The sequence below is a fragment of the Pelodiscus sinensis genome, chromosome 3 (genome assembly GCF_049634645.1).
Source record: "Pelodiscus sinensis isolate JC-2024 chromosome 3, ASM4963464v1, whole genome shotgun sequence".
Classification (NCBI taxonomy): Eukaryota; Metazoa; Chordata; order Testudines; family Trionychidae; genus Pelodiscus; species Pelodiscus sinensis.
Genome location: NC_134713.1, coordinates 53126336 through 53154106, shown reverse-complemented (window position 1 = coordinate 53154106; position 27771 = coordinate 53126336). Strand labels below are relative to the sequence as shown.

Genomic DNA, 27771 nt, shown 5'->3' with positions numbered 1-27771 from the left:
GTCAAAATATAAACTGCTTTTTTCACATGGGCTAACAACATTTCTGGCACTTTTCCAGGACATGTTTTGCGTGAGATTTGAGTTTGGACATTTTGGGTTTCTCATGGCAGAAATCACACTCTCTCGAACACATGGACTAAATAAATGGTGTTTATTTAGCTGGAAGAATCTATGGCAATTTCTTCTCCAAGCCATTTTTCAGAATATGCAAAGGCTTTGCACACAGACCATGAAATCTCAGGCAATACGACTCTTCAAAAAAAAAAAATCTAACTATCACATACAAATTCCATATAGCTTAACTACATTCTTCAAGTATAACCAACATTTTTAGGTATCTAACTCACTGAACCAAAACCTAGCCTTACAGCACTGAGGAGGGAGTGGGGACACTGGCTCTATCCTGTTTGCTAAGGGTGCATCTAGAGAGTACCCTTGTGTTGGAATAAGCTACGCAATTTGCACTACTCAAACTGCGTAGCTTATTCCGAGTCTAGGTCAAAAGAGCTTATTTTGAAACTTGGCACTGTGTAGACAACGCCAAATTTCAAAATAAGGCACTATTCCTTCAAATCCCTTAACCCTCATGGAATGAGTTTACAGGGATTCTGGAATAGCGAGCCCGCTATTTCGGGAAATAGCAGGAGCATTTAAAGAAGCACCACAGTCTAGGATGGATACAGAGAAGCTCACGATATTGCTTCTTGGGGCCTTCAATCAAATATATATGCCACTGATTTCAATGGATACAAAGGTCCTTGGAAAGAAGCACCATATATATTTGACTACTGATGAGTGACTCTTCAAAAGTCCTAGACAGACATGAAACAAAGAAAGGCAGAAAACTGATTATTTGCTTTATAAAAGATTGCACGTTATGTAATATAGCCAGCTATGTCTAAATATTAATAGAAACCAACAAAATATATTGGAACACATAAAGGGTATTTTTTCTGGTACGAATATACACTTACAGAAAGCTGCCCTGGTAGGACTTGTGGTGCATCTTTTAGAGCTCCAGGACTAGTTGGAGAAATAACAGAAATACAAGGCCTTTCCATTTTCTGAGATTCAAAAGAACTTGAACCTAAATGAATAAGAGAAACAAAATCTCAGACCTAGAACTGATTTGAAGCCAAATTAATTAGATCTGTCAATTGCTTTAATGTATTCCAGGCATGTCAATATGCAGAATTCCTTTACTTTATCTTAAGGCATAATTTTAAACTGATTTATTTAAACTAGTGCAAAAACCTGTGTGAACCCTCTTATTTCAGGTTAAATCAGGCAAACTTTAGTTTTACTCAAGTTAGTTAGGAATAGGTTTAAACTAAAAAGAAATAAGAGCATCCATACAGGTTTAACTAAACAAATGTGAGTTTATGTGTAGAAAAGCTCTCAGTTTTAGCTACACTGTGGAATCTCTTATGTGAGATAAACTATCAGGTGCTCCCCACTTCTACTGAAAGCAACTTTCTTCCAGGTGTGGCTTATTAAAGGCTCTACTCTTCTGCAAATACTAATACACTGGGGCTATGTCTACACTGCAGGCTTCTTGCACAAGAACTGTTTTGCACAAGAGTTCTTGTGCAAAAGGCCTTCCACAAAAACGTGTCCAAACTGCCACGTGCTTTTGCACAAGAGCGTCCATGGCAACGTGAAAACTCTCTTGAGCAAGAAAGCTCTGATGGCCATTTTAGCCATAGGGGTTTCTTGCGCAAGAAAATCATGTTGCTGTCTACACTGCCTTCTTGTGGAAGAGCTCTTGCGCAAGAGGGCTTATTCCTCATGGGGAGAAGAATAACACTTCCGGAAGAAGCCCCGTTTTCTGACACTGTACTGTAAATTTACTTGCACAAGAATGTGCATGCAGTGTAGACACCTGGCAAGTTTTTGTGCAAAAATAGCTGTTCTTGCACAAAAAGCCTTCAGTGTATAAAATAATGGAGATTGCCTATCTCCTAGAACTGGAAGGGACCTTGAAGGTCATTGAGTCCAGTCCCCTGCCTTTACAGCAGGACCAAGTACCATCTGTGACAAATTTTTGCCCCAAATTCCTAAATGGCCTCCACAAGGATTGAACTCACAACCCTTGGTTTAGCAGGCCAATGCTCAAACCACTGAGCTATTCCTCCCCCCCAGTGTAGACATTCCCTGGCTGCAGCAGAGAAGGATGCAGGATATTCAAGCTCTCTGTGACATTTACACTGGATTTTTGCTGAGCTTAAAATCAGTGGCAGATATAGGGCAGGGCAAGCGGGACGGCCGCCCCAGGCCCCATGCTTCAAGAAGCCCTGTGCATGCGCCATGTCAAAAGGGGGACCTTGCAAAATTGTGCTGCCTTGGGCCCCACAAAATCCTCATCCGCCCCTGCTTAAAATCACCAGGTCCCTCAGGCTTCACTATCCGCACCACCAGCCTCAGCAAAAATGCAAGGGCAACACAACATCACGGCCTCCTAAAGACATACCACCTCAGGAGACTGTCAGGTTTTCTCATCCAGCAAACCTACTTTAGAATGTCCATATTCTCAGCTGGTAACTCCACTCAAACCAATGGGCCTATTCTGGTTCATACCAACTGAAGAGACATAATCCAGTCTCTTCTGCCATCATCAGTGACACTCTGCATCTGCCTCCTTCACCAATGAATTATTCTGAATAGACTCCCTGAATTAATTTCCATTGCCATGTCCTACTACCTTGTTTCTATTTATCTTGCTGTTCCATGCATATGCCTTCCTTTCTTCTTTCCTTTCTTCCTCTTGCAGTCCATTTCCCCATACCAATACTCTGCCCACACCATATTCCCCTTTCATTCCTATACATCCATATTCCTTTTGGACTCTTTGGCCACTGGGATTTTTAAGACATTAAAATAATTAAATTTAAAAATTAGTTAGAAATCAGTAATGCAAAGAAAGTTATATAATGGTATTTTGATTTAGGAGTGTTGTAAGCAAGACACGAGAAGTAATTCTTCCACTTTAGTCAGCACTGATTAGGTCTCAACTGAAGTATTGGGGAGTTCTGGGTGCCACATTTCAGGAGAAGATGTAGACAAATGAGAGAAAGTTCAGAGAAGAGCAAAAAAATGATTAAAGGTCTAGAAACATTACCAATGAGGGAAGACTGAAAGAACTGGGTTTGTTTAGTTTGGAGAAGAGACAATTGAGGGGGGACATGATAACAACGTTCACGAACATAAAAAGTTGTTATAAGAAGTAGGGAGAAAAATTGTCCTCTTTACCTTCTGAGGATAGGACAAGAAGCAATGGACTTAAATTGCAACCAGGGCAATTTAGATTGGGCATTAAGGAAAACTTCTTGTCAGGGTGGTTAAACATTGGAATAAATTGCCTAGGTGTTGGAGTAGGAGTGTTATATCTTTTTATATTTGCATTTTAGGTTTAATGTAAAGTAAATGTAAAGTAACACATTTAATCAAGCCCTTTAGTTAAATATACTGTACATTTCTTTGTTTTAAAGTTTAATGAGTTTAGTAAGTAAAGAGATAAAGTTTTGGTGTTGTGTCTATGTTAATGAGATTAGAGGAATGCTGAAGTCTAGAGTCTAAATTGTTTGATTTACAATGTCTTTTGCTTTGACCAATATGAGACACTATTGTTTATGCTTTTCTTTGAAGGTCCTTGTAAAGACTGTTTATGTGTGAAAGTGTTATGTATGTGTCGAGATAGAGGTGCACAGGTTATCCTCAGAGCCAGATGGCCAAGAAAGGAGGAGGGAGGTATGGGTGAAGACAGACTTGTCAGTGTCAGAGAAACCATCAATGCGTACCCATGGTCAAGGATTGATCAGATTGGCAGACTGACAACTCTAAAGTGAAGCAAGAACCCCCAAAAGACAATTGATTACAGGATGAGCTTTACGGAGATGTTTTGGGAATGATTAACATCAAAAAGATAACCCACCGGACACAGACTGGCACAGCGAAATCCATAAACTTCAACAGAGAAAAGGTTTATAAAAGCAGGCTGCTTTGCTATGAACTTTGGGTTCGTCTTGCCACCAACTCCAGGAGAGCATTGGATCACGACCAACAAAGCCCAGCTCCCCCTCTGTGATCGATCTGTCTGACCACTAGATTGATCCAGACTCCTGACTGGTAATTATAACATCATCTGGCGGGACTGTGTGTATGGTGTTTGTGTGTGTGAGTGACTGACAAGCATATGCTACTGTTGAATTCTCAATAAATGTGGCATACTGCCTTTTCCCCTATAAAAGATCTCATGTGCTTTTTTTAAGCGTAACATAGGGATACTGTGGTGTCTCCATCATTGGATAATTTTAAGAGCAGATTAGACAAACGCCTGTCAGGGTTGGTCTAGATGGTGCTTGTTCCTGCCATAAGTACAGGAGACTGGACTAGAACACCTCTCAAGGTCCCTGCCAGTCTTATCATTCTATGATTTTATACAAAACAAACCTAAGCAAATATATAAGTTTATTAAGCTTATCCACCCTTCACCATCCCTTGTTTGCTACCATTTGTGATCTATCTAAATTTAGGTTTTATGTATTCCAGAATAGGGATCTTACCTAGTTTGTATGGAAATCTCATACCATATTTTGGGCACCTGGGTAATTATATTCATTGGCTATTGATAATGGGCAAAATGATGATGTTTCTCTATTTAGGAGAAGATCAATCAGAGAGGCTACCCAAAGGTTTTCTCATCTGTAGTCTGGATGGGGAGTTAGGGGGAAATAACGGGGCAGAGAAGTAGTCAGTGAGTCTGACTTTACTTTTATCTACTGGCATAAAAATCTGCACCAGGAACAAGAAGATCTCTTGTCTTCTTGTCCCTGAAGTGGGGCATAATAGAAAATAAGTCGTTATCCAGCAATAGAGTTGCTGTCAAACAGAGACTATTTCCTCCCAGTCTTTCTTAGATTGATCGCTCTCACAAAACCCAATTTACTATAGATAGTGCTGTGCATAAAAGGCATGAGGCAACATTTGGTCCTGGTCTAAGACACTCCCACAAAAGCCAATTCTGGATAAGATAATGAAAGGTCCAGTCTAGGGATCTGAACATGAGAAAAACAATCAAAGATGGGAAATTATGACTCCCTGTGCAGCCTGAGACAATTTCCTTGCTTAACTCTTCTGCCTCATCTTTCTCATGGGTAAAATGAGGATAATAATAGTTACCTTTCTTACAGTGATAATCTAGAAAGATTAGACAGTTTGTGAGGATGAAAAATGCTGTATCTATGTAGTGTGAACACCACATGGGCCTTTCATTGTTAATATAGAAGAAAACCTTAATATCCTGTGCAGATTTGAACTATTTATATTCCATTTTATATAGTTTTTTCAATTTCATATTGACTCTAGTTTTACAAAAAGATACAACATTTTTACAATATACGTGCAGATAAAAAAAAGTATATGCTTACTAGACTCTAGTGGAGGGTGGGAACTCTCAGGAATCCTTGGAATGTCACTAAAAGAGAAATATACACAAAATAGTAAACAGGTGAACTACTGCTCTTCAGTACTGAACAGACATAGTTAACTACAGTTTCTAGTACGCCTTTTTCAAACATCGCTTAGTTTTTGTTTTTACCTATTTGTCAATATGCAGTAAGGAAGGGGAATTATTTCAGGACAGCTTGTCACTGTTAACTAATGTGCATAAACACTTTAATCCCAAAGAAGACTTTTTGCAGATGATGAATAAAAACAAGCAATAATCAATGCCATGTTAATATTGCAGTTGAAGGCTCCACAATATTTTTACAACCAAAACTTTGATGTTGAGAAGTGCTACGGCTACTGAGATGACTTCTTTTCTGGTCAAATCACAACATCTCAGACTGTAAATCTCACTAGTAATTTTTATACACACATCTCAAGGAACTTCCTGAATGAAACTGATGAAAATGTCTTATGACAAAGAGAAAAATAACATGGTAATGTTAAAAAAACAAAGAACAGGATAATCATGTATTAGTTTAGACAACAAATACTAACATGCAACATATTGCAACTGAATACACACACACACACACACACACACACACACACACACACACACAGAAAAACAACAGTGGATCAAATTCTCATCTCAGTTACATGAATCTAAATCCAGAGTAACCTCTCTGATATTGCATTTATAATGGTTGTCCGAGTCTGGCTGTTATTAATATTTGGCCCAGTAGTACTGTTTCCAACAATCTCCAAAAACACATTTTGGGGGTAAGAAAAGAATGATGCATTATAAATATTAATAAATTGGAGCAGGGAAATGGAAATAAATGTTTTCAATTAATCAATTAAAATAATTTACAATCCACATTAAAACCACAAATTGCATTATAATTTACAGTTAACAATTACCAAAACTGAAGTCTAAAGTCTTCAAGTAAAGTGCAGAAGCTGATGAGATTTGCAACATATATAGCACTTTAAAAAATCAGGTTACAGCCTCTGGAATTTTCATAGGACGATTAAGGGTGTTGGCAAACAAATCCCACTGAAATTCAATAGGAGTTGGCTATCTAACTCTATTAGTTTTCTTTGAAAATTGTAGCCCAAGTTACTTAAAAATGATTCAGCAGCCTAACTTTAGAGTCTTATTTTTTAAAATCTTGGACTACATGTCAGACTAAAAACTAAAACAAGCTCCAGAGCTATCGTTACTTCAGTTCAGCTTACAATTTATGGACTCCGGTGGCTTGTCTTTTCCATTTAAGAAGGATGAACACCTCAAAACTCATGAAAATAAATTAATCAAACAGCATTTTCCATTCTTCAATGCAGTGTATTCATGTCTTGCTAAGTTACACACACATACATCATTGAGGTGTTGCTACATATTCTATAATCAAGACAGATTGGATGTCTTCCGTTTAAAGCAGTATTTATTTTTTTAACTTGGAATTTAGCATGTCTAACTACCAAACTTGCAGCATTTACTCAACACATCCAAACTGATCTTATACGGTTAATATATCCACTTAGTTAATGCTTTTTCCCCATTCCAAATTAAGAAGAGGAGATAGGCTAAGTAGATTGAGTCTTTGTAGGCACCAGACAGAAATAGGAGAGTAAGTTTAGTTGAGTGACCTTAGGTAAGTGACCTGCTTGTTGAGTGTCCTTAGGCAAGTCATTTCTCCGGTTTGTAATTTGGTTTCTTCATGTGTAAAATGAGGGTAACATGATAATTCACCATAATAATGTGCTTGGGAGCTACAGATGAAGAAAAGCTACTGAAAAGTTAGTTCATTTTGAATTTAGTGTTTGGTCAGTGGTGATGACTATGAGAGTCATGAGGTCATATTAAATAATCTAGTACTCCCTGCTGGTCTTGAACTCAAGTATTTTAAGTTAACTTGTGTTATTAAATAGCAAAAGAAATATAAATATTTATTTTCTAATAAATACTAGAGGAAAACAATGTCCCATTGCAAATATTTAGATTTGCTGGAAGGGATCTCTGATGTCATAGTGCATCTTGAACAGATATTCCCATAGTGTTGTTTCTTACACTTTTGGTGACATGGACAGTGTACACATGGTCACATACTGCATTTGCACTAATGATACATAAACAATTTTTTCCATTTACTACTAAAGCTTGTTGCCCACGGGACTCTTGGCATTATCCCTCAAGCACAGATAATAAATACCTTTATTTGGCTAACCATAACACTGCTAGAGCAACAGGCATTAATGTAGAGAAAGGTCAATATTGCTACTGTAACTATATGGAAAGGTCTCTTGGTGATGCAGGTAAAATACTTTTCTGGCATTTATTAAAAGAAAAAGAAATAATGAGCTGTAATGTACAAATACTCATCTTCTAGTCATCTGTAACCTAGAAAGCTTCACTTACACCATTTATTAGCAAGTTCTGAATGTTTCTGTACTTCAAATGTCTCACTTTTGGTAGTAGACTAACAGCATATTTTATGACTGACTGATACTTAACACTTTGTTCGATGGTCTAATAATTCCTATGTTATATTCTTGAATATATAAATGTGGCAGAAACTTTAAATATTATTATAGATTTGTAAAATAAATCTCAAGGTATATTTTATTTATATAGTAGCTCTAGCTAGATACTTAAGTATGTTGTTTAATCTGGTTCAAGGCTTTATTTGGATTGTACTCTACCTGTTTTGAGTATGTTCCCCCATGTTTACATGGCATCCTCTGCCATAGAACTTTTAGTCCGTTCAGCAAAAACACTGGAGCTTTGAAAGCTTTGGTGGAGAATTGCAGTAAAGGGACTAAGGTGATATACTGTGCTATTTTTAAGAGTTTGCCTGGAGCAAAATTGATCTTTCACAATAGAATTTGGTGTGCACACCCTAGGTCATAGAGAGCCAAGTGCTAACAGGAAAACATAACATTTTTTGCTTGTATTGGCACATGGAGTAAACTCTTAAGAATATAGGAGTTTGAGGTGGTATTTACTGCATTTCTCGTGTAAGAATTCTGAAGGAGTGCAGGCACATAGGCTCTGAAGGATCTAGCAGACTGGGGTAATACAAAACAGACTGAATACCGAAGAATATAGGATCATGGACAAATAATGATACACAAGAAAGTGTCAATAAGGTGTAATTTGACGCGTTTGGAAATGTTTTAAGAAATGGGACCAGAAGATGTGGAGAATAGTTGAGGAGCCTACATTCCGTGCTAAATTGCTAGTGGAAGAAAGCCTGTGTCCGTGGAAAAGGATGGTCTGGTAATGAAAGCATGATCTGGCCCAGAGAAGCAAGCAGGCAACAGATAGAAAACTTGCTATTAGCCTGGGGCAGGAGAGGGGGCATAAAGGCAGGAGCAAGGGAAGCAGTAAGCACAGGTATGAGAAAATCAGTTCCCTCGAATAATACTTGGAATGGTGATATCTGAACTGATAAAGTTGTCATTTTGGAAAATAAGCAAATAATTAAAGGAAAAAGAGTACAAAATTAATTCTGCAAAGGCTGGGGAAAAGTAAGCAGTTGAAGATTGTAAAAAATGAAAAAGGTAGTGTCCTCTGGAGCAACAGCAGGGATAAGATGCACAAAAAATTAATATTAAAACACTCAGCCTTCTGGTGATTCTGAGTAATCACATTGTCCCCTTAATAAAAGTATATGAAAATTCTGTGAACACACACTCACAAAACCATTACAGAAACAATGCCTCTCAGCTGTTATTCATAAACAAAATTAAAGCTTAGCACAGCAGAAAAATAATAAATTACAAACCTGGTTTGCTGTATAAGAAGAGAAACTGATGTACACCACCTCCTGAATTTAATAACTGAACAGTGAGATAATTCACCCAAACCTTTAAAAGGTAGAAGTGATTGAAAAAAACCAAAAGAAAGTATGGGAGTAATTCCTTTGTTTTTCCAGCGATCAGCACAAACTTTTGTAAAACAAAAGGAGATTTTAAGAAATAATCCACATCCCTCCCCAGATGGTTTGCCAGATGGTTTCAACAAAAATACCGGACACACTTGACATTACATCACAATCTACATTACATCTTATTTAGAAAATATCGGACATTTATATTTTCTCAATTTGTTTCCCAAACAGAAAGCTCAAATACTGGACAATCTGGTTCAAAACCGGACACCTCGCAACCCTGCCCTCCTCCCTCTCTCCATACCGCTCAAGGGAGTAGAAAAAGTTATTGTCATTTGGAATTTCAGAACGAAACTGGTACCAGCTGAGGAACAACTCAGAATGCCATGGATTTATTGTCATGACAAAAATATATTTTGTGTTGTTTGTTGTATAGATAGTGTTGATGTATTGTGTTTTTAGAAAATAGTAATAAATTGGAAAATTTTAATCAACTTCCAATGTCCAAGGCCAACTAAGTGTACCTGAACATAATAATTGAAAGAGAGGGCAGGCAAGTAGACAAGCAAAAAGTAAAACCACTATTGGAAATGCCAGCTCCCCCAGATGCACACTCTTTACAAGTATTGCATGAAGAGATTTAATTTTCTATGGCCACATATATACAAGTATGCTGAAATCACACATCCTTTATGGAAAAAAGACTCAATAGGAATGGGGGATTAAACAGGATTTGGCCCTAAGTATTTTAAAGTAAAAAGCAGCTGCAGCTTTTACACTTTCCCAATGAGTAACAGTCATTTGTTATCTGGCTAGCTGTAATGGTGTAGTACTAGCTGCTACTCTTCTGCAAAATAACAAAGAAGGAAAACTGGTTCCCGTACCCTATGTAGCAAGAAAATACAGGGCGCAGAAATAAATGTTTCAGTCCTGTGCACATGAATGCCTAGGTCTCTGGGCAGCACAGTCCTTTAAGCAACTCACCAGCACAAACTGGAGAAATAGTCTGAAGTAAACAGGATGAAATTCAATAAGGACAAATGCAAAGCACTCCATCTAGTTGCACACAAGCAAAACAGGAAATGACTGCCTAGGAAAGAGTACTGGGGAAAGGTATCTGGAGTTCATAGTGGACCACAAGCTAAATATGAATCAACAGTGTAACACTACTGGAAAAAAGGCAAATATTCTGGGATGCATTACCAGAAGTGTTGTAATCAAGACATGAGAAGTAATTCTCCTGCTCTACTTCATGGTGATTAGGCCTTAATTGGAGTATTGGTCCAGTTCTGGGTACCACATTTTGGGAAAGATGTGGACAAATTGGAGAAAGTCCAAAGAGCAACAAAAATAATAGAAGTAGAAAAATTATCACCTATAAGGAAAGACTGAAAAAAACCTGGCTTTGTTTAGTCTGGAGAAGAAAGATTGAGAGGGGACATGACAACAGTTTTCAAGTACATACTTGTTACAAAGAAGAGGGAGAAAAATGTTCTCCTTAACCTCTGAGAATAGGACAAGAAGTAATGGGCTTAAATCACAGCAACAGAGGTTTAGTATGGACATTAGGAAAAACTTCTTAACTGCCAAGTGGTTAAGCACTGTATTAAATTGCCTAGGGAGGTTTCAAAATCTCCAACATCAGGGATTTTTTAAGGAGCAGGTTCAAGAAACATCTGTCAGGGATTGTCTATAGAACACTTTGTTCTGCCATTTACGCAGGAGACGTGATACTATGATCAAAGGAAAATCTCTGATAATAGCTGAATGCAGGAGCGGCCTGAGGCAGGCTGCGGCAGCTGGCACCCCAGGCGGAATGCGCAATTGACAGCCCTGCCTGCATGGCCATCAATTGAGTGACATTATCATCGGGTGCCCCATGACGTCATCATCGGGCACCATTGAAGGCGGCGCCCTAAGCAATGGCCAAGTTGGCCTATAGTCACGGGCCGCCCCTGGCTGAATGGAAAGTTTCATCTTAATGAGTTTGGAATGAGCATACAATTCAGGTGGCAAACCAAGAGATGCTACAAAAGATTAGAAATCTGTCATCTAAAAGCACAGAACAACAATAATGTTCTTCCAATACTCCAGTTTATTTCAAACATAGCATTTAAGAACCAAGGAAAACAACTATTTTTATGGTGCATCATTCTTTGTTAGCCCTTATCAAAATTTCTTCTGTTGTAAATTGTGTGTGATTGACCATTTGAAAAATGATAGATCAATCTTGTTCTGAGTAAAGTCAATGGAAATTTTGCTTTTGACTGTGATGGGAGCACGCTCAAGTCTTTAATGAAGCCCTTCATTTCAAGTTACATGCTCCAGTCCACTTGTGACATTTATTTATTCTTTCCAGTTATTAGTGCCAGTTATTAAGAAACAGCTGTAAGTAGTGAAATGTCAGCAATGAATGATTACAGCAGAGGGACATTTCTAGGTATTGTGTCAAATTCTACTTTGATTTAATAATTCAGTAATACTGTTGCCAAAGGGGCTACTTATAAGATTAAAGTTAGCAGGAATTGGTTCATAGTGTTTTTCCCTCTTTCCTCAAGGAAATATCAATTGATCAAACCATATGTTAAGCAAATAATGACTTTTGCATTGTGCAGTCACAAATGCAATAAAAACTGTCACATTCATCACTATAAGATCTAAATAAGTAAAAGATTTTTGCAGTGTTCTTAGTGTGATATATTCAGTACCGTATGTTCTTTGAATCTAATTACTCAACAATTGTATTTTATGTACAATTCTTCTTCAAGAAAGCTTTACTGAATATTTTCAATTTTTATTGTAATACTTTTGGAAGTTATTATAATTACATCATTTATTCATCTTCTTTACCAGACAGTTACATTACAAATTATTATCCACATATAATACAGTATTTAAAAATATGCAGGTGTTATTAACTATCTCTAAAGCTGGACTTTCTTCAAGTGCCAATTTAACAATATTCTATTACATACAATTTACATTGTCTTTATTTCTATCTGAATTGTTCAAGTGTTTTATTTTTATTTTTTTTACACGTTTTCTTCCCTCCAAAATCTAATCTAGGTCCAATGAAAGCCCAGTGAAATACGTACTGGTTTTGCTACAAAGAGTGTCACAAGCAGGAAGAAGAAAAATATTTTCCTTAACCTCTGATGATAGGACAAGAGGTTTATTGTCAAGCACAGGAAGGAAGACCTTCTAATGAGAATAAAGTTTTTCAAGCTTCTGAATCTAAAGATTATTATTGGATCTGAGCCATATGTCAGATGAATTATGATTTGGATTAAATCTGGCAATTTCAGATTGGGAAAAGAATGCACAATTGCTGGAGAAGAACAAGTGACTCTCTTATCTATATGATTATTGCTATGGCATTAGGTTCACATGTACACATATTGCTGGCATCAAGCCTGATGAAATTCAGATAGGAAACTAAAGAAATCTTTTCAAATTCTACTAATTTTATCTGAAACTAAACTCTGATTTGTTTCTCACCTCTTGTTATACAAAAATAGAGGCAAACCTAAATCCCACCTGAGTGTGTACACAAGGAATTGTCAAGATTGTACTGAAGGGGCTAGCCAGCGACACCATCCTACCTGTCATGGCCATACAATTGTTTTTTGGTGCTAGTATGAACAGAGATAGTGTGCAGTTCTACTTTTACTTGGGAATTACACCTCCTAGCTGAAGCACAGGCACACCTAGCCTAGTCACAGCTCTAGGACTAAATTCTACTAATTGTATTTAAGTAAACAGTTTCATTGATCATTATGGGATTATTTATACAATCTAGACAGGCAGAATTTTGCCCCCAATTGTCAATATTTTGCTATTACAAACTTGGTTTTACATCCACAGTAATATAATGTAAACTGTTTGCTATTATGAGAATTATTTTATAAACTAGGGAATACAGATGTTAAATTCTTTTAATGACAGTATCATTTACAATTACAGTAAAACATCAATCAAATAGAACTTATTTGATTATAAAGGGCACTCTTGAATTCTTCATGAACCAATTTATTTCAAGTCACGAGATGTTTAATGTTTACTGATGGCTGCTTCCAACTCTACAGTGTTGATGTAATTAATGTTATTGTGAATGAATTAAATTTAAGAGCTTAATAAAGCAGAGCTTATCAGGCACAGCTCCCCACCCATCAGAATGGGAGTTTTACTTCTGTATCTCCACCAGAATCAAGTCCTAAGTTTCTTCTTTCAACATCATGGAAAATATCAAAGGGGCAAGACCTCCTTCTAGACTGACTGTGGGCCAGGTAATATGGTCTATTTAGTTTATGCCCATTACTGGCAATTTTTCCCCATTGTCCATGTTGCAGACATACTCTTTTTCACTCTGTCTAGAAAAATTGTCCGTAATAGCGATATTACTACAGCTATAGAAGAAATCTAAGTTTGTAACAGGAAAATGCTACATTATCCTCCAATATTATAAATTAATAACTTTCAAACTGACTAGTTGTTAACATGTCATAGTATTTTACTGTACTACAAATATATGTAGATATGTATCAGTTTTTTGAAATACTGCAAATACATGTAATTTAGTCAACTTAAGAAGCAAGTTTTTTAGCCTTACCCAATAGGCCTTGAAACAATAATTTCAACTTGAGGTTCTGATTTTGATTCTAAAATAATGTTGTAAACTTCTTCATTTGTAGCTCCAGGAAGGGGTTTACCATTCCATTCTAGAACTTCATCCCCTAGAATTTAAAAGGAAAGATTATTTTATCTTATTTTCCACTTTTTCCCACAAAAACAGCAAAACATATAGCAAGCTTATGTAGCTCTAGGTATAGTCTCTGAAATAAAAAATACTATCGTGGAGCTATTAGTCAGTGTTTTTAAGTCACTCTCAATTCTTCTTTCCTATCAGTTGCAAACAGTTCAGTATTTTCCAATACTTCTGAAATAATATGGCAATTGGACTGTGCCATAGAATCAAAACTGTATGCTACCTTTTGAAACTCACTTTATTAACTAGAGCTGGTATCCTGTGTATAAAAAAAGATAAGCTAATCTCCAAAATAAAATTTCTGATTAGCTAAGAGTTAAAAACTTAATCAATCATTTTCATTGACAGTTATATTATGTATATTTAATATGACTTTAGCACCATAGTATTTGTTACCAAGTCTTCATAGCTTGTACCAAATTTTAAAAAAGAATAAAAAGTGGTAGATGAGTCAGTGTCTCTTGAAAAGATAAGGAAAGCAAAAAGCAACAAGCTGATCTGAAATTGTTGGATGAGTTAATCTGTCTTTTATGGTGTTCAGAGCTAGAATTCAAATATATACTTACAGTATACTTTTATATTTGTGAGTGTTACATCAAGAGGAAATTCTTACATAATATTTTCAAAAATAAGGTAAATTTATAAAATTAATTCTCAGGAAACCATTACATATGTTCACAAATACCACCAGGACCAATTATAGGCAGTAATCAAAAGCACTGCAAGACATACTGCATTTTGTTTCATTACTTTTATTCAGTGATGGTCGTTTAGTATTTCTCAGACTCAAACCTGTACCAATGACTCAGTCTAACATCATACCATGTTGCTGGAGGCCTTTGGAATAAGATCTAAAGCAAGCACTGAAAAACTGAGTTTGTTGAGAATCTAAAGGAATTCTTGATAAGATTAAAAGTTAATCTTAGTCAAACTTGACTTCAGATAATTTTATTCTGTCCTCCACAATTCCATGTTCGGTTCAACAATGCCTATTCTTTCACCTCAGAGGTATCTGCAATTCAGTATTAAATATAAAGATCCCTTTACAGAGTTTGAATATGTTTGTATAGTGCTTTGGAATCCTTTAGGATATGAACTATTAAGTACATTAATGTAGCAGAATTATCATTCAGTATTGCTGAAGTTCATTTTCCTCTATGAAGTGGCGAGAAATAAAACGGGTTAGTAAGCTAAAACTCACTAGTAGACTATTTAGAACAGACAACTTTAATTCTGGCATTTCCTAGATTTGAATGTTTCACTTTAGAACCATAATAATCTTGTTTCAATATAGCTTTTGTGTGCATAATTTCCTAGATATTTTTTTAAAACAGCACCTGGAAAAATCATCATGGACAGTGTTTCCTCTAAGCTGCAGGGCAGCACAGCTTCACAGGTGGATTAATCAGCACTGCTCAGTCAGAGGCTCAGGGATCCATGCATGGAGCTGACTGACTGGGCTGGGCAGATTAATCCACCTGTGAAGCTGTGCTGCTCTGCTGCTTAGAGGGAACATTGATCCTGAGGTATCACACTGTCAGTTGTATGTCAGTTGTCAGTTGTATATGCATAGCTGGGCACTTTGCAGGAGTGGGAAACCTGCAGGCCAGGCCACTGCTTAAATCCAGGTGCAGTTTCTCTTCATGGCATTGTACCTTTTATTGTTTTTGTTCACTTGATTTTGTTCAGAGTATTACTTACCATCAATTTTCATGATACAGTAGACTTCCGATAATCCGGCACCTTTGGGACCTAGGTAGTGCCAGGTTATTGGATATGCCGGAGTACCGGGAGGTACTCCGGTGGGGGGGCTGTGACGGGTCTGCTGGGATCCGCACTGTGTCCGGGGGGTAGGCGGGGAACGGTGCAGCAAGGGGCGTTTTGCAGGAAGGCGGGGGAAGCCCTGCGCTACTGCCGAGAGTTTCCGGGAGGGGAGCAGGCTCCCTACCCACTAGACTGCAGTAGTTATCACTGAGCAGGGGGATGAGGGGCAATGCTACGGGACTACCCTGCCAGCACCCCAGCTACTCTGCTCCGCTGCTTGTCAGTTTCAGCAGCGGCAGCGGCGGACTTGGGGAAGTGGCGGAGCAGAGCAGCTGGGGTGCTGCCGGGTGCCAAGCAGGGGGGTGAGGGACCATCCCGGCAGCACCCCAGCTGCTCTACTCCACCGCTTCCCCAAGTCCGCCGCTGCTGCTGCTGAAACTGATAAGCGGTGAGCAAGCGGTGGAGCAGAGCAGCTGGGGTGCTGCTGGGTTGGTCCTGCAGCACTGCCCCTCACCCCCCTGCTTGGCGATAACTACTGCAATCTAGGGGTTAGGGAGCCTGCTTCCCTCCCGGAAATTCCCAGTGGCGGCACGGGGCTTCCCCCGCCTTCATGCAAAACGGCGGAGAGTTTGCCCCTCGCCACGCCGTTCTCTGCCCATCCCCACACCCCAGCCAGACGCAGTGTGGGTCCCAGCAGATTCGTCACAGGGGTATAATCCTCTTCCCCTCTTCTCCCCTTCCCTTTACCAGCCGCGAGTGCCCATGGGGCTCACAGCAGCTCCAATTGTCCAGCTGGCTGGACCACTTCCGGGGTCCAGTTGGTGCTGGACTATTGGGAGTGTCGGACCAGTGGATGTCGGACAATTGGAGCTTTATTGTACAAAGATTTTATCTGAGAAAATATTTTCACTTGTTTTTTCTAAAACCATTTACTCTCTATTTTATTTCTGTTACTGGCAATACTCAATATTGAGCCTTCAGCAGCTAAGCAATAATAATTAAAACTGACTAGATGGACATTAAACAGTGTTCACCGTTTACAATATTTATACATGAAAACTATCCACATAACATTAACAATTTCATTTTATAAAGTCAAAATAATAACATAAACTTGTCAGAGTACAGTTGATTTAATTACCTGCTCTTAGGTGGCCCACCACATCAGCTAGACTACCCTTCTTTACTTTGGTAATGAAGGCACCAAGTCGTCCTAAATCTGTCATTTTTCCTCCAACAACCTAGATAATCATAAATTCAAGAGTTTTCAAACCGCAAACTAGAAACATATTAAGGAATATAATGTAAATAGTTTAACTTGTGTGGTTTATTTAATCACATTGATATTATATTTATAACTAGGGCCTCAGTCATTCATAATTAATGGTATTATTAACATCAGTGGCATTTTATATGGACTTTACCCGAAAAAGAGCGATATATAAAAAAAGCCAAACAGTGCCACATGAAGAGTGAAGAGAGCTTGCAATTCCCTTTTACAGTACTTTGCTCTGTTAAGCACCAGAAATTAGTTTAATTCAGAATGTAGAACATAGCACTTCAAATACAGGCAGTCCCCGACTTACGCAGATCCGACTTACGTCGGATCCGCACTTACGAACGGGGCTTTCTCGCCCCGGAGGTCGAGGTGGCGGATTGCTACCTGTGAGCTCCGGGGCGAGAAAGCCCTGTTCGTAAGCTGCTCCGGTGCCCCTGGTCTGCTGGAGACCGTCTGAGGAGTAACGGTAGTTCGAACTAGGAAGCCTAGTTTGAACTACCTAGTTCGTGCTGCGTGTAGCCGCGCGGCACAGGGTTCGAACAAGCGGGGATTTAAAAATGGTGGAGCCCCGCTTATGCAAATGAAGCCCGGGAAATTCAAATCCCGGGCTTCATTTGCAAGTGCGGTATGCCTACATTACCCTCCTAGTTCGAACTAGGAGGGTAGTGTAGACATACCCAGGAAGAGTGTTCTTTCTCGGACTTCCTGCTTTGTAGACAGCGACAAAAGCTGAAATAAGCTATCTCAACTTAAGCTACGCAGTTGACGTAGCTCAAGTTGCATAGCTTATTTCGGCTTTAGCTCTGTAGGTAGATGCGCCCTTACTTCTTTGCTGTCTTTGCAGCTGGGCTTCCAGAGAGTGGCAGCTTTTGGCTGTGTGCCTGCAACAGCCCCTTGCAACTCCCCATGCTCAACTCAAAATTTTGGGTTAGGACCCCTATAATTACAACACCATGAATTTTCAGATTTATATATTTGAAATAATGGCATGATTTCCAAAATTCTACAACCCTGAAATTGACCAAAATGGACCATGAATTTGGTTGGGCTCTACACATAACAAATCAAGACAAGATTCAAGAAAGGTAAAGTAGAGGTTCCCTCAAAAGAGGTTTCCTCCTTCACTGCCCCTCCCCCCTATTTAAAAAAACAAAAACAAACGAACAAAAACCCCCAACAATCCCAGTTTCCAGTTAGTAAAAATCAGCTTTATATTTTTTTTGTTCTAAAATAACATCTTAATTTTGGGGCTCAATGTAAAACTTGCAAAAAGTCAAAACTCACTGATTTTCTACAGATGCAAAAATATTAGGAGTTTTAGATTAAACAGAAGCACTACTGGGTTTTTAAGGCAATTATCTATTTAAAAGAACTTGTCCAAAACTATTCACAAGCAGTTTTATACACCATGCAATTTGTGTTTTTTTACTGGTTGTGCAGATTTAAACACTGATTTTGCAAATATTAGTGTCCAGATGACACTGATGAATGTGGAGCATGAGATGAAGACTATATGATTAAGATGCATACAGCAAAATCAGGAATTGTTATAAATCCATGAATACACTAGGATGCATGTTATATGCTTGGAGAACAGGCAGATGAAGAGACTGTGTTCTATGTCATGGTGGTCTAAAGAGGCATTTCTGAATTTAAATTCTAAATTATTTCTTTTCTATCTATTATTGTGTTTCTTCTGTATTTCTTCTGTATTTTAGTTTTTTGTGTTTTACAAAGAAACAGAGAATGGGAGCTTATATCTGGGTAATATATATATACGTTAGGTATTATTCATAACATTAAATGGACACAATCAGCTGTGGCTACTCTATGTTACATGGTAAAAGGCTGTTCCATCCTGGGATTCCTATTACATATACAACAGTAGAGGTCAGTTTACATCAACTTATCATGCTGTCCAATACACCAGGAAGAAAGGCATATTCCACCCTTTTTTAACATAAGTATGTAAAATTGGTCTCAAATGATAATGTAATTGGAAATTTTCTGGATATCTATGATATGCTATATGTACTAAACTGTTGTCTATTAGACTAATGAAAGTTTCATTCATTTACAGCATAACCTTTGTAGTACTTACTTTTAGCCCCAGTAATGCACCTGACTCTTTTGGCATGGTAGTTCTCTTGTTAAGAATAACTCGTCCTATTAAGCGATCTCCCTCTTTAGATGGCTGCCACGTCACGGGATGCTATTAGAAAATATCAGTGGAAGCAAAAAAATGGAAGCAAAAAAGAGGCAATCTCTTCCTGTTTTACACACACAAACAGAATTTGCTAAATTATTATGTCACAGTACAGATAAATCCAGTGAATCCTTCTGCATACTGTCAATGACAATTTTTTCTCTGTTATAATGCTATGGTTCTTGATTCCTGCTTCATTAAATATTTACAATTACTCTTCCTCATCATAAAATTATCTCAATACCTAAAAGGTACAAACACAGTTACAAAACAGATTTGAATTAATGTATTTAAACTATTAGGTGTGTATCAGTATGTAATGCATTACTTTGTATTCCATCTTGAAAATTCCTTTTTATAAAGTATTAGTTCTGTAGAATAATATTTATGTTATTCAGATGTTTCTTATATGTTCATTATCTAGTAAAAGTTTGGTGACCCTGTTTCCATGGGAGTCAATGGCAAAAATTCTACCAAAATTATTCGTGTTTGATAGCCTAATGCATTGAAATACAATCCCTCATTTGCAAAAAAAATCTCTATTTCAGATTAAAAACTCAGGTTATCTTTCTTATATAGATTCAGATAGAACATCTCTTACTAATTTTGATTTTCATACAAACATTTTTTAACATTTTAAAAACTAAGTTTGAATACCAGTGAACATCTTACACAACTGAAATTCATAATCTTCTAAAGATTAGAAGGCACCACCAGGGTGCAAATGAAATAATTAACTAAACTTTTAAGAGTTTATTTCATACATATAAACCTATGTTGCCTAATTCTTACCGAACTAATAGGGGAAGTCTCCCTACTGTGCCACGTGGCAGGATCCAGCCAGTAATAATCCAAGTCACCTGGAAGAATATGAATGGAAAGGAATGCGTGTGAATGCATCACCTGAATGCATGAATTTCAATTTACAATAATTCTGTTAATCAAATGCATAAATTATAGCAAGACTTGAATTATTTTAAATCTTTTAATTTAGGGACGATATAGATTAAAATGTATATCCCAGTATAAAGTAAAAATGTATCCCAGTATAAAGACCTTCAGTTTCTTAGTAATTCACTGAGTATCTGCTGCATGCCCCAGCACATCCACTGCTAACAAAACCCACCCTCCAGTAATAAATATCCCCTTTCATGCCTCTCATTCTTACTATGATGAACACATAGTGCCAGTCTTTTAAAGAGCTAATTATGATTAGAAAGGAAACTGCCACCAAAAAAAGACATTTGGTTACAGCTGACCGGGAGGAGGGGCCAACAGCAAACCATAACGAATTATGAATGGATGACTGTGCATAATGAATGATAATGAGAACTTTAGAGATGTACAGTTAGGGAAACCGACAGACACAGAAGGAGCCAGAAAGAAATGCAACACAAGCTATCAAAGAAAGCGGCACCACAGGCACAGGAAATAATCCAACAGAATAATCCAACAGAATTAATTTATTTTTGTTCAGGAAAGACAGAGGCAATATATAAAGAGAAGAGACTAGTGATAATACAAGCTGGAGAATCATGAATCAGTTGGGTGGAATAGAGGAAACTCAGGCTCCATCTAGACTGCAGGCTTCTTGTGCAAGAAGCTTTAATTGGAAATGATCTTCTGCAAAAACTTCTTACGCAAGAGCACATCCACACTGCAAAAACGCATCAAAAAAGTGATGCGCTTGTGCAAAAAAGAGCATCCAGACTGCATGGACACTCTCTCAAAAGTAAGCAAAAATGCGCTTGAGCTATGGACTCTCCACAAGTTTTTTCGGAAAAACCGCTGTTTTTCCAAAAAAACTCTGTAGTGTAGACATAGCCTCAGTAGATGTGTAGCAGGGGACTTGTGAGCAAGTGCAGACTGGAATCCCAGAACCAGACTTGGAGGAAGAGGGGAGAGAATGCTATATACACTGGGGAAGAAGTGATCAAAGATGCATACGCTTACGGGGGGCTGTGTAATGGGGACAGCTGGAGAACAGGTGACTTGGCAGTGTATTCTAACCACCAAAATACGGAATGTGACTTTATGATAAGAGGGATAGCTGTATAAGGAGTTGGGACAGACTTAGGAGAATGAGGGTATATCTAGACTGCAAGCTTCTTTCGAAAGAAGCTTTTTTGGAAGAGCTCTTCTGAAAAATCTTCTTTTGAAAGAGAGCGTGCACACTGCAAAAGTGCACTGAAAAAGTGATCTGCTTTTTAGAAACCTACATTCTACATTATAAACCTACATTGACTAATTCTTACCGAACTAATAGGGGACGTCTCCCCACTATGCCACATGGCAGGATCCAGCCATTCATTGGATGCTCTCTCACATAAAAGGCCACCCAGAACCACTTCTGGCAGGGCATTAGGTCAGCAGTTACTTCCGGGTGCTGTTGCTTAAGGCTATCTGAGACGCGTGTTTAAAGGGACACCCCTGGCCGGCCTTTCTCAGCTTCTGCTCCTTGCTTGCTTACCTCTTCAAGGGACAGCAAAGCTTTGCAGTGTGTGCGCTGGTTGACCAGCTTTATTGGATGCCACAGCATTTCTTTTCTCTTTTTGCCATGGAGCCGGAGCTGCCCCGGCCATCTGATGGCCACACACAGTCACGCTGCAGCTTCTGCAGCAGTTTCAGCAGACCATTATGACGGTCCTGCCCCAGCTCGACTCCGAGCTCATCTCTGAGTCTCTCTGCCTGGATGCAGGAGCAATACCCTTGCCCCCCAGCCCATGGTTGAGAAATGATGGAGGCTGGACACCAGTTCCAACTGGTGGGACCACTTTGTCATGGAGCGGTGGGATGACCAGCAGTGGCTCAACAACTTCCGCATGTGGAAGGCCACATTCTTGGAGCTGTGTGCCTGGCTCGCCCCTGCCCTCTGGAGATGCAACACTCACCTGCGGCCTGCCATCCCCTTGGAGAAGAGGGTCGTAATTGCTGTATGGAAGCTCACCACCCCCGATAGCTACCGCTCAGTGGGACACCAGTTCAGTGTAGGGAAGTCCACCATTGGGTTCCTCCTCATGGAGGTAAGGCACCCTTGGAGTGCACACCCTGCGGGAGGGTGGGGGGAGGGAGTCCTTGAAAAGGACAACTCTCGGGGAAAGTGGAATGGGGGGTGAAGTGGGGGTGGGGGCAAGACCCGTCCCCGAGATGGGTTGTGCTGTCCCGCACTCACACATCCCTGCTGCTGGGGGAGGGGCTTCATAGGGGGTAGTTCCTGGGGTAATTGGAGGGGAGGAGGGGAACGGGCACCTCCCAAGGGCTCTGGCACCCCCTTTTATTCTATGTTTTGTGTGTTTCGATGTCTCCTGCTGTAGGTGGTCGGGCCATCAACTCCAACCTGCTGCAGAGGGTCATTCGCCTCGGAGACCTGGACCCAATCATGTCCTGATTTGCTGCTCTCGGCTTCCCACCTTGTGGAGAAGCGTTCGATGGGACCCACATCCCGATACGCACACCACAGCATCGAGTTGTCCAATGTATAAACAGAAAAGGCTACTTCTCCATGGTGCTGCAGGCCCTGGTCGACTACCGGGGATAGCTTTCAGACATATTTGTCGGTGGTTGGGCTGGGCACACGATGCCCACATATTCAGGAACTCGAGCCTCTTCTGCAAGCTGGGACATTCTTCCCCTGTGGGACTTTCATGTGGGGAACATACAGATGCCAATTTGCATTGTAGGTGATGTGGCTTACCCACTGATGCTGTGGCTCATGAAGCCCAACACTGGCCCCGAGCAAGGAACAATTTAACGTGCACCGGAACCGGGCCTGCATGAAGGTGGAATGCGCCTTCAAACACCTCAAGGCTCGGTTCAGGTGCTTGTTGACACACCTTGATGTTGAGGAATGCAACATCCCTGAGGTGGTCTCTGCATGTCGTGTGCTCCACAACCTGATGGCGAGCAAAGGAGAGGCCTTCCTCCCAGGGTGAGGAACAGAGGCTGGTGATGAGGGGAGGATGTTTGAACAGCCCTGGACAGCTGCCATCCGCCTGGCCCATCAGGCCAGGGTGCGCATCCGGGAGGCCCTGAGGGAGAGGTTCTCTGAAGGAGACCAGAAACTCTCCCCATGGCCTCCGCACTGGTGGCTTGTGCCTTGCCCCCCCAATACCTTTCCCACCACAATCCCTCCCTTCCCCTCTTCTCTGTACAATTAATAAACACACGAGTTTTGAATTGAACAAAAAGCGTGTATTTTTTTTTTATAATACAAGTAAATGGGGCAGAGAACCTGGATGAGGGAGGGAGGAGAGGGGATCAGTTCTGTGAGTGGAGCTTGGTACAGCTGGAAGTGCCGTCTCAGGTCTGGGGACCTCAATGACCTCAGGTTTGGGTGGGGCTGGGGACAACAGCGGGGTGGGCAGGAGGGGGAGCTTCAGTGGAGTTAGGTGTGGCAGGGGGTCAGGGGAGGATACAAAGGCATGGGGGGGACAGCTAAAGTGGGGAGAGGACCCAGGTGTGCTGTCACTTCCCGGATGGTGGCACACATATTTTCTCCCTGCCACACAAGCTGGTCCCACATGTGATTGCGCCACTCGGCATCATCACGGACCTTTTGGGCCAGTGTTTGCTGCATGTCACACAGGACTGCAACATGCTGTCTCATGAGTTCTTCATGGACCTTCCAGTGCTTGCAGCTCCCCCAGTGTCGGGCAGCTGCCTCTGATGGCGAGGACTGCCCCTCATTGACAGCTGGTCCGGCTGTGAAGGAAAAGAGGAAGAGGCACTCAGTCATCCAAGCAGACATTATTTTTGATGCCGTGTTCTCCTCAGTGAGCAAGGTCTGTGAGCAAGGCCATGCATGACCTGCACAGCAGGCTCTGCCTCACAGGAGCCCCAAAGTGCCCAGGGGACCATGCTGGCTGCTTCCCCCATCCCATGGACAAGCAGGCCAGGGAAATGTCTGCCTATAGTGGGATCCCAAGGGTGGGAGAGGGCCCACACACACACCTGCACCTGGCAGCACTGTCCGTGGGAGCGGATGGTGCCTCGTGTATGCAGGCATGGCCATGTACTATGTGCGGCACTCCTTGGTCTGTGTGGGGTCACGCGTGTGCCCTTGTGCCCAGCCTGCTTCCAGTGGAGGCCAGCGGGTGAGGGGAGTCCCTTCCATGGGTTGGACGTGTGTAGGGCCTCCCCACAGCCTGTGAGCAGGAGCCCGTGTGTGCTCTGGGGCCGGTTCCTGAGATCATGTGGTGCACACTGCCGCTGCATGCCGAGCAACGGTTGCGCCCCATCCTCTGTGCTCTCGCCTCCCCCATCCTGTGTGTGTGCCAACCTGACAGTACTCACCTGATGGATCCCTCCCTGGCGTCAGATGAAGCTGAGGGCAACAACACTGCCGGTGTCCTCCTCCTCCTCATCATCCTCCTCCTCCAGGAGCTCCAGCCAGGTGACCATGGCTGTCTCCAACCCTGAGTCCGCCAGACTGGGTGGAGACAAGGCTTGCCCACCACCCAGTATCTGGTGGAGCTCTTTTTAATAGGGGCAGTACTGTGGTCCTGTTCCGGAATGAGAGCTGCGCTCCATGGCCCATGCATACCCTTGACAAAGCTCCTTCACTTTGCTCCTGACTTGGTCCAAAATGAGGGGGTGGTGGCCTCTGTGGGTGAGAGCGTCAGCCATCTGGCCATAAATGTCAGTGTTTCTGTGCCCCATAGCTCCAGGAGGGCCCGGATTTCAACCCCTGACCAGGATGGCGTCCGGCGTTTGATGCCCCTGGGTGGGTCCTCACAGCCCTGTTGGTGTTCCCTGTGCTCAACAGTGGAGTCTCAGGGGGCTTGTGGCTGTGTCATGGTTCCTATTTCTTGTGGCAGGGAGAGCTGCCCAGTCAGGGTGCTGCTCTGAGGCCGGCTTCCAGCCACAAGGCTTGTCCTGGGTACCTGCAGCTCTAAGAGCTGGCTGGAGACAGGAACTATAGAGCTGTGATTACTGTGGATGGAGTGTCCACTAGGGCACCTGTGCTTTTTTCTGCAGGCCTCTTTTTTTTCTGAAAAAACTCACTCTTCCTCATCCACACATGCCTTCTTCCGAAAAAGCTCTCTTTCGGAAAGGCATTCTTCCTTGTAAAATAAGGTTTACCAATGTCAGAAAAACCCCTGCGTTCTTTCGATTTTTTTCGAAAGAACACAAATGCAGTGTGGACATAAGTGAAGTTTTTTGGAGAAATGGCCGTTTTTCTGAAAAAACCCTGTTGTCTAGACGCACCTTGAAACAGGATGGAATGGAACAAATGGGAACAGAGCCTGGCATGTTGGTTTTTTTTCATTTTTTCAACTCTTTTGTGTGCAAAAGATCATTTCTCTATTTTAAAACACAACATTTATATGCTCTCTGTGCTCTATTACATTTCATACCTTTACATTATTATTACCCTTTGTGGCAAAATCAAAGTACTAAAAAAGCAATAGTTGAAATGCAAAAAGACAACTCGTTATAAACCCTTTCTGAGATTCTCAGTATTATTTACCTGCCTGATCTTGGTCCCTTAAGTGTACATTTTATTTTAAGTTTAAACAAAACTGGTGATGTGAGAACAAATTAAAATTAGCCATTCTGACCATTTAACATGCAAATAGCTAAAAGAAAACTGAACTTTCTAGGCTAAACCCAGCCCTTGAAGTAACTGGAGTTGGCCCACCAAATAATTCATCTTTCACCGACGGCTAAATTTGGACCCTTACTTTCCTATCTGCGTGTGTTCATCCTTCAGTTTGATGGTGACTCTTTTCGAGGTTTGGGGAAAAAACAGCATTACCCTCCTTCTAACATACAAATGAACATATTTTCCTTATATTTTTAAATGATGACAGCTCATGCTTCACAATGTGTACTGGCAGTATACTGTGGAGAAAAATCTGCACATACGTGTCTTGTGAGAGGCCTACAAACACTTTGGTGATGATTTAAAACTCTATGGTGAAATCTGGGCCTCATTCAAGTCAATGGCAAAACTCCCATTTCCTGAGCAAGGTCAGGATTTCACTTTTAATATGTACTTAACTTCAGAAAATCCCAATTTACTTTTTCAACACACTTTAGACAAAGTGCCTGGGTGCTTTTGCTTACCTTTAGCAAGTATAACTAAATAAGTTAAGACTACTTTTAGATCATTACAGTTACTGAGGCAGAAATAAACATCTAAACACAATGGCATATCGGTGACTGAAACTAAACCAAAACCCAACAGTAATGTGTCTTTCCATCAACAAAATACAACTTTTACATTTTTATCTTAATATAGGCAGTCCCCGAGTTACGCGGATCCGACTTACGTCGGATCCGCAGTTATGAACGGGGATTTTCTCGCCCCGGAGGACTGGAGCGGCGGGACGCCTGGTCCCGCCGCCCGCCTCCTCCGGGGCGAGAAAAGCTGCTCCCCGTCTCCCTGGTCTGCTCCCCGTCTCCCTGGTCTACTTAATTTCATAAGTATAATCTCAAATGTCCTTTAATGTACATAACAAATGTTTAAAACTGTGTATTCACAGTAAATTTCTAACAATTGTTAGCCATAGTATCAGATTATTGAAAATCTGAAGCTTCTGGACCACAAATTCCAATTTCTTCCTCACTATACAGTAGGGATCCCCATGTAAGTATAGTGTGTTTTATATACAGTTGGACTTCTTGGAATAGAAAATTTCAGTGAATAGTTTATATTTGGGAAAGCTATAAACAACTGAAAACAGGGTCTTAAAAAGTGTTCTGTGACCTAAACTAAAACCTGGGCCATCTATAAGAACAGAACAGTATAGAATATGAGTACTGTAATTATAATTATATACAGGCAATCCCCGGGTTACGTACAAGATAGGGACTGTAGGTTTGTTCTTAAGTTGAATCTGTATGTAAGTTGAAACTGGAATCAGCCGCTGCTGAAACTGACCAGTTTCAACCGCGGCTGAATCTGGATGCCAGTTCTGACTTATATACAGATTCAACTTAAGAAACCCAGGCCTCCCCGAGTCAGCTGCTGGGGGTAGGCAAGAAAAGCCTGGTCTGCTGGGGGGGCACTAGCTGCACCCCCCCCCCAGCAGACCACGGTGACAGGAGCAAAGCCGTGGAGCATGCCCGCAGCGGGACAGCCCAAGCGCGCCCGGGCTGTCCCAATGCGGGCGTGCTCCAAGGCTTTGCTCCCCATCTCCCTGCAGACCAGGGAGACGGGGAGCAAAGCCGCTGAGCACGCCCACAGCGGGACAGCCCGGGCACGCTTGAGCTGTCCCGCTGCGGGCGTGCTCAGCAGCTTTGCTCTCCATCTCCCTGGTCTGCAGGGAGACGGGGAGCAAAGCCTTGGAGCACGCCCGCAGCGGGACAGCCCAGGCACGCCCAGGCTGTCCCGCTGCGGGCGTGCTCTGCGGCTTTGCTCCTGTCCCCCTGGTCTGCTGGGGGGGTCCAGCAAAGCCGCTGGACCCCCCCA

General features: G+C 41.0%; 1 protein-coding gene across 49 annotated transcripts in view; it reads right to left on the bottom strand.

Annotated features, from left to right (window-relative positions):
* Positions 1 to 27771, bottom strand: part of RIMS1 (regulating synaptic membrane exocytosis 1) — a 465499-nt gene that overhangs the window by 188497 nt on the left and 249231 nt on the right. For all 49 annotated transcript variants that reach the window (XM_025186713.2, XM_075923757.1, XM_075923727.1 and 46 more), the window contains 6 exons: positions 20148 to 20215; positions 19251 to 19361; positions 17012 to 17111; positions 13951 to 14074; positions 5427 to 5473; positions 975 to 1087 (listed from right to left, as the gene is read on the bottom strand). In XM_025186713.2, coding sequence (XP_025042498.2) covers positions 975 to 1087; positions 5427 to 5473; positions 13951 to 14074; positions 17012 to 17111; positions 19251 to 19361; positions 20148 to 20215 — 563 coding nt within the window. The remainder of the gene's footprint in view (positions 1 to 974; positions 1088 to 5426; positions 5474 to 13950; positions 14075 to 17011; positions 17112 to 19250; positions 19362 to 20147; positions 20216 to 27771) is intronic.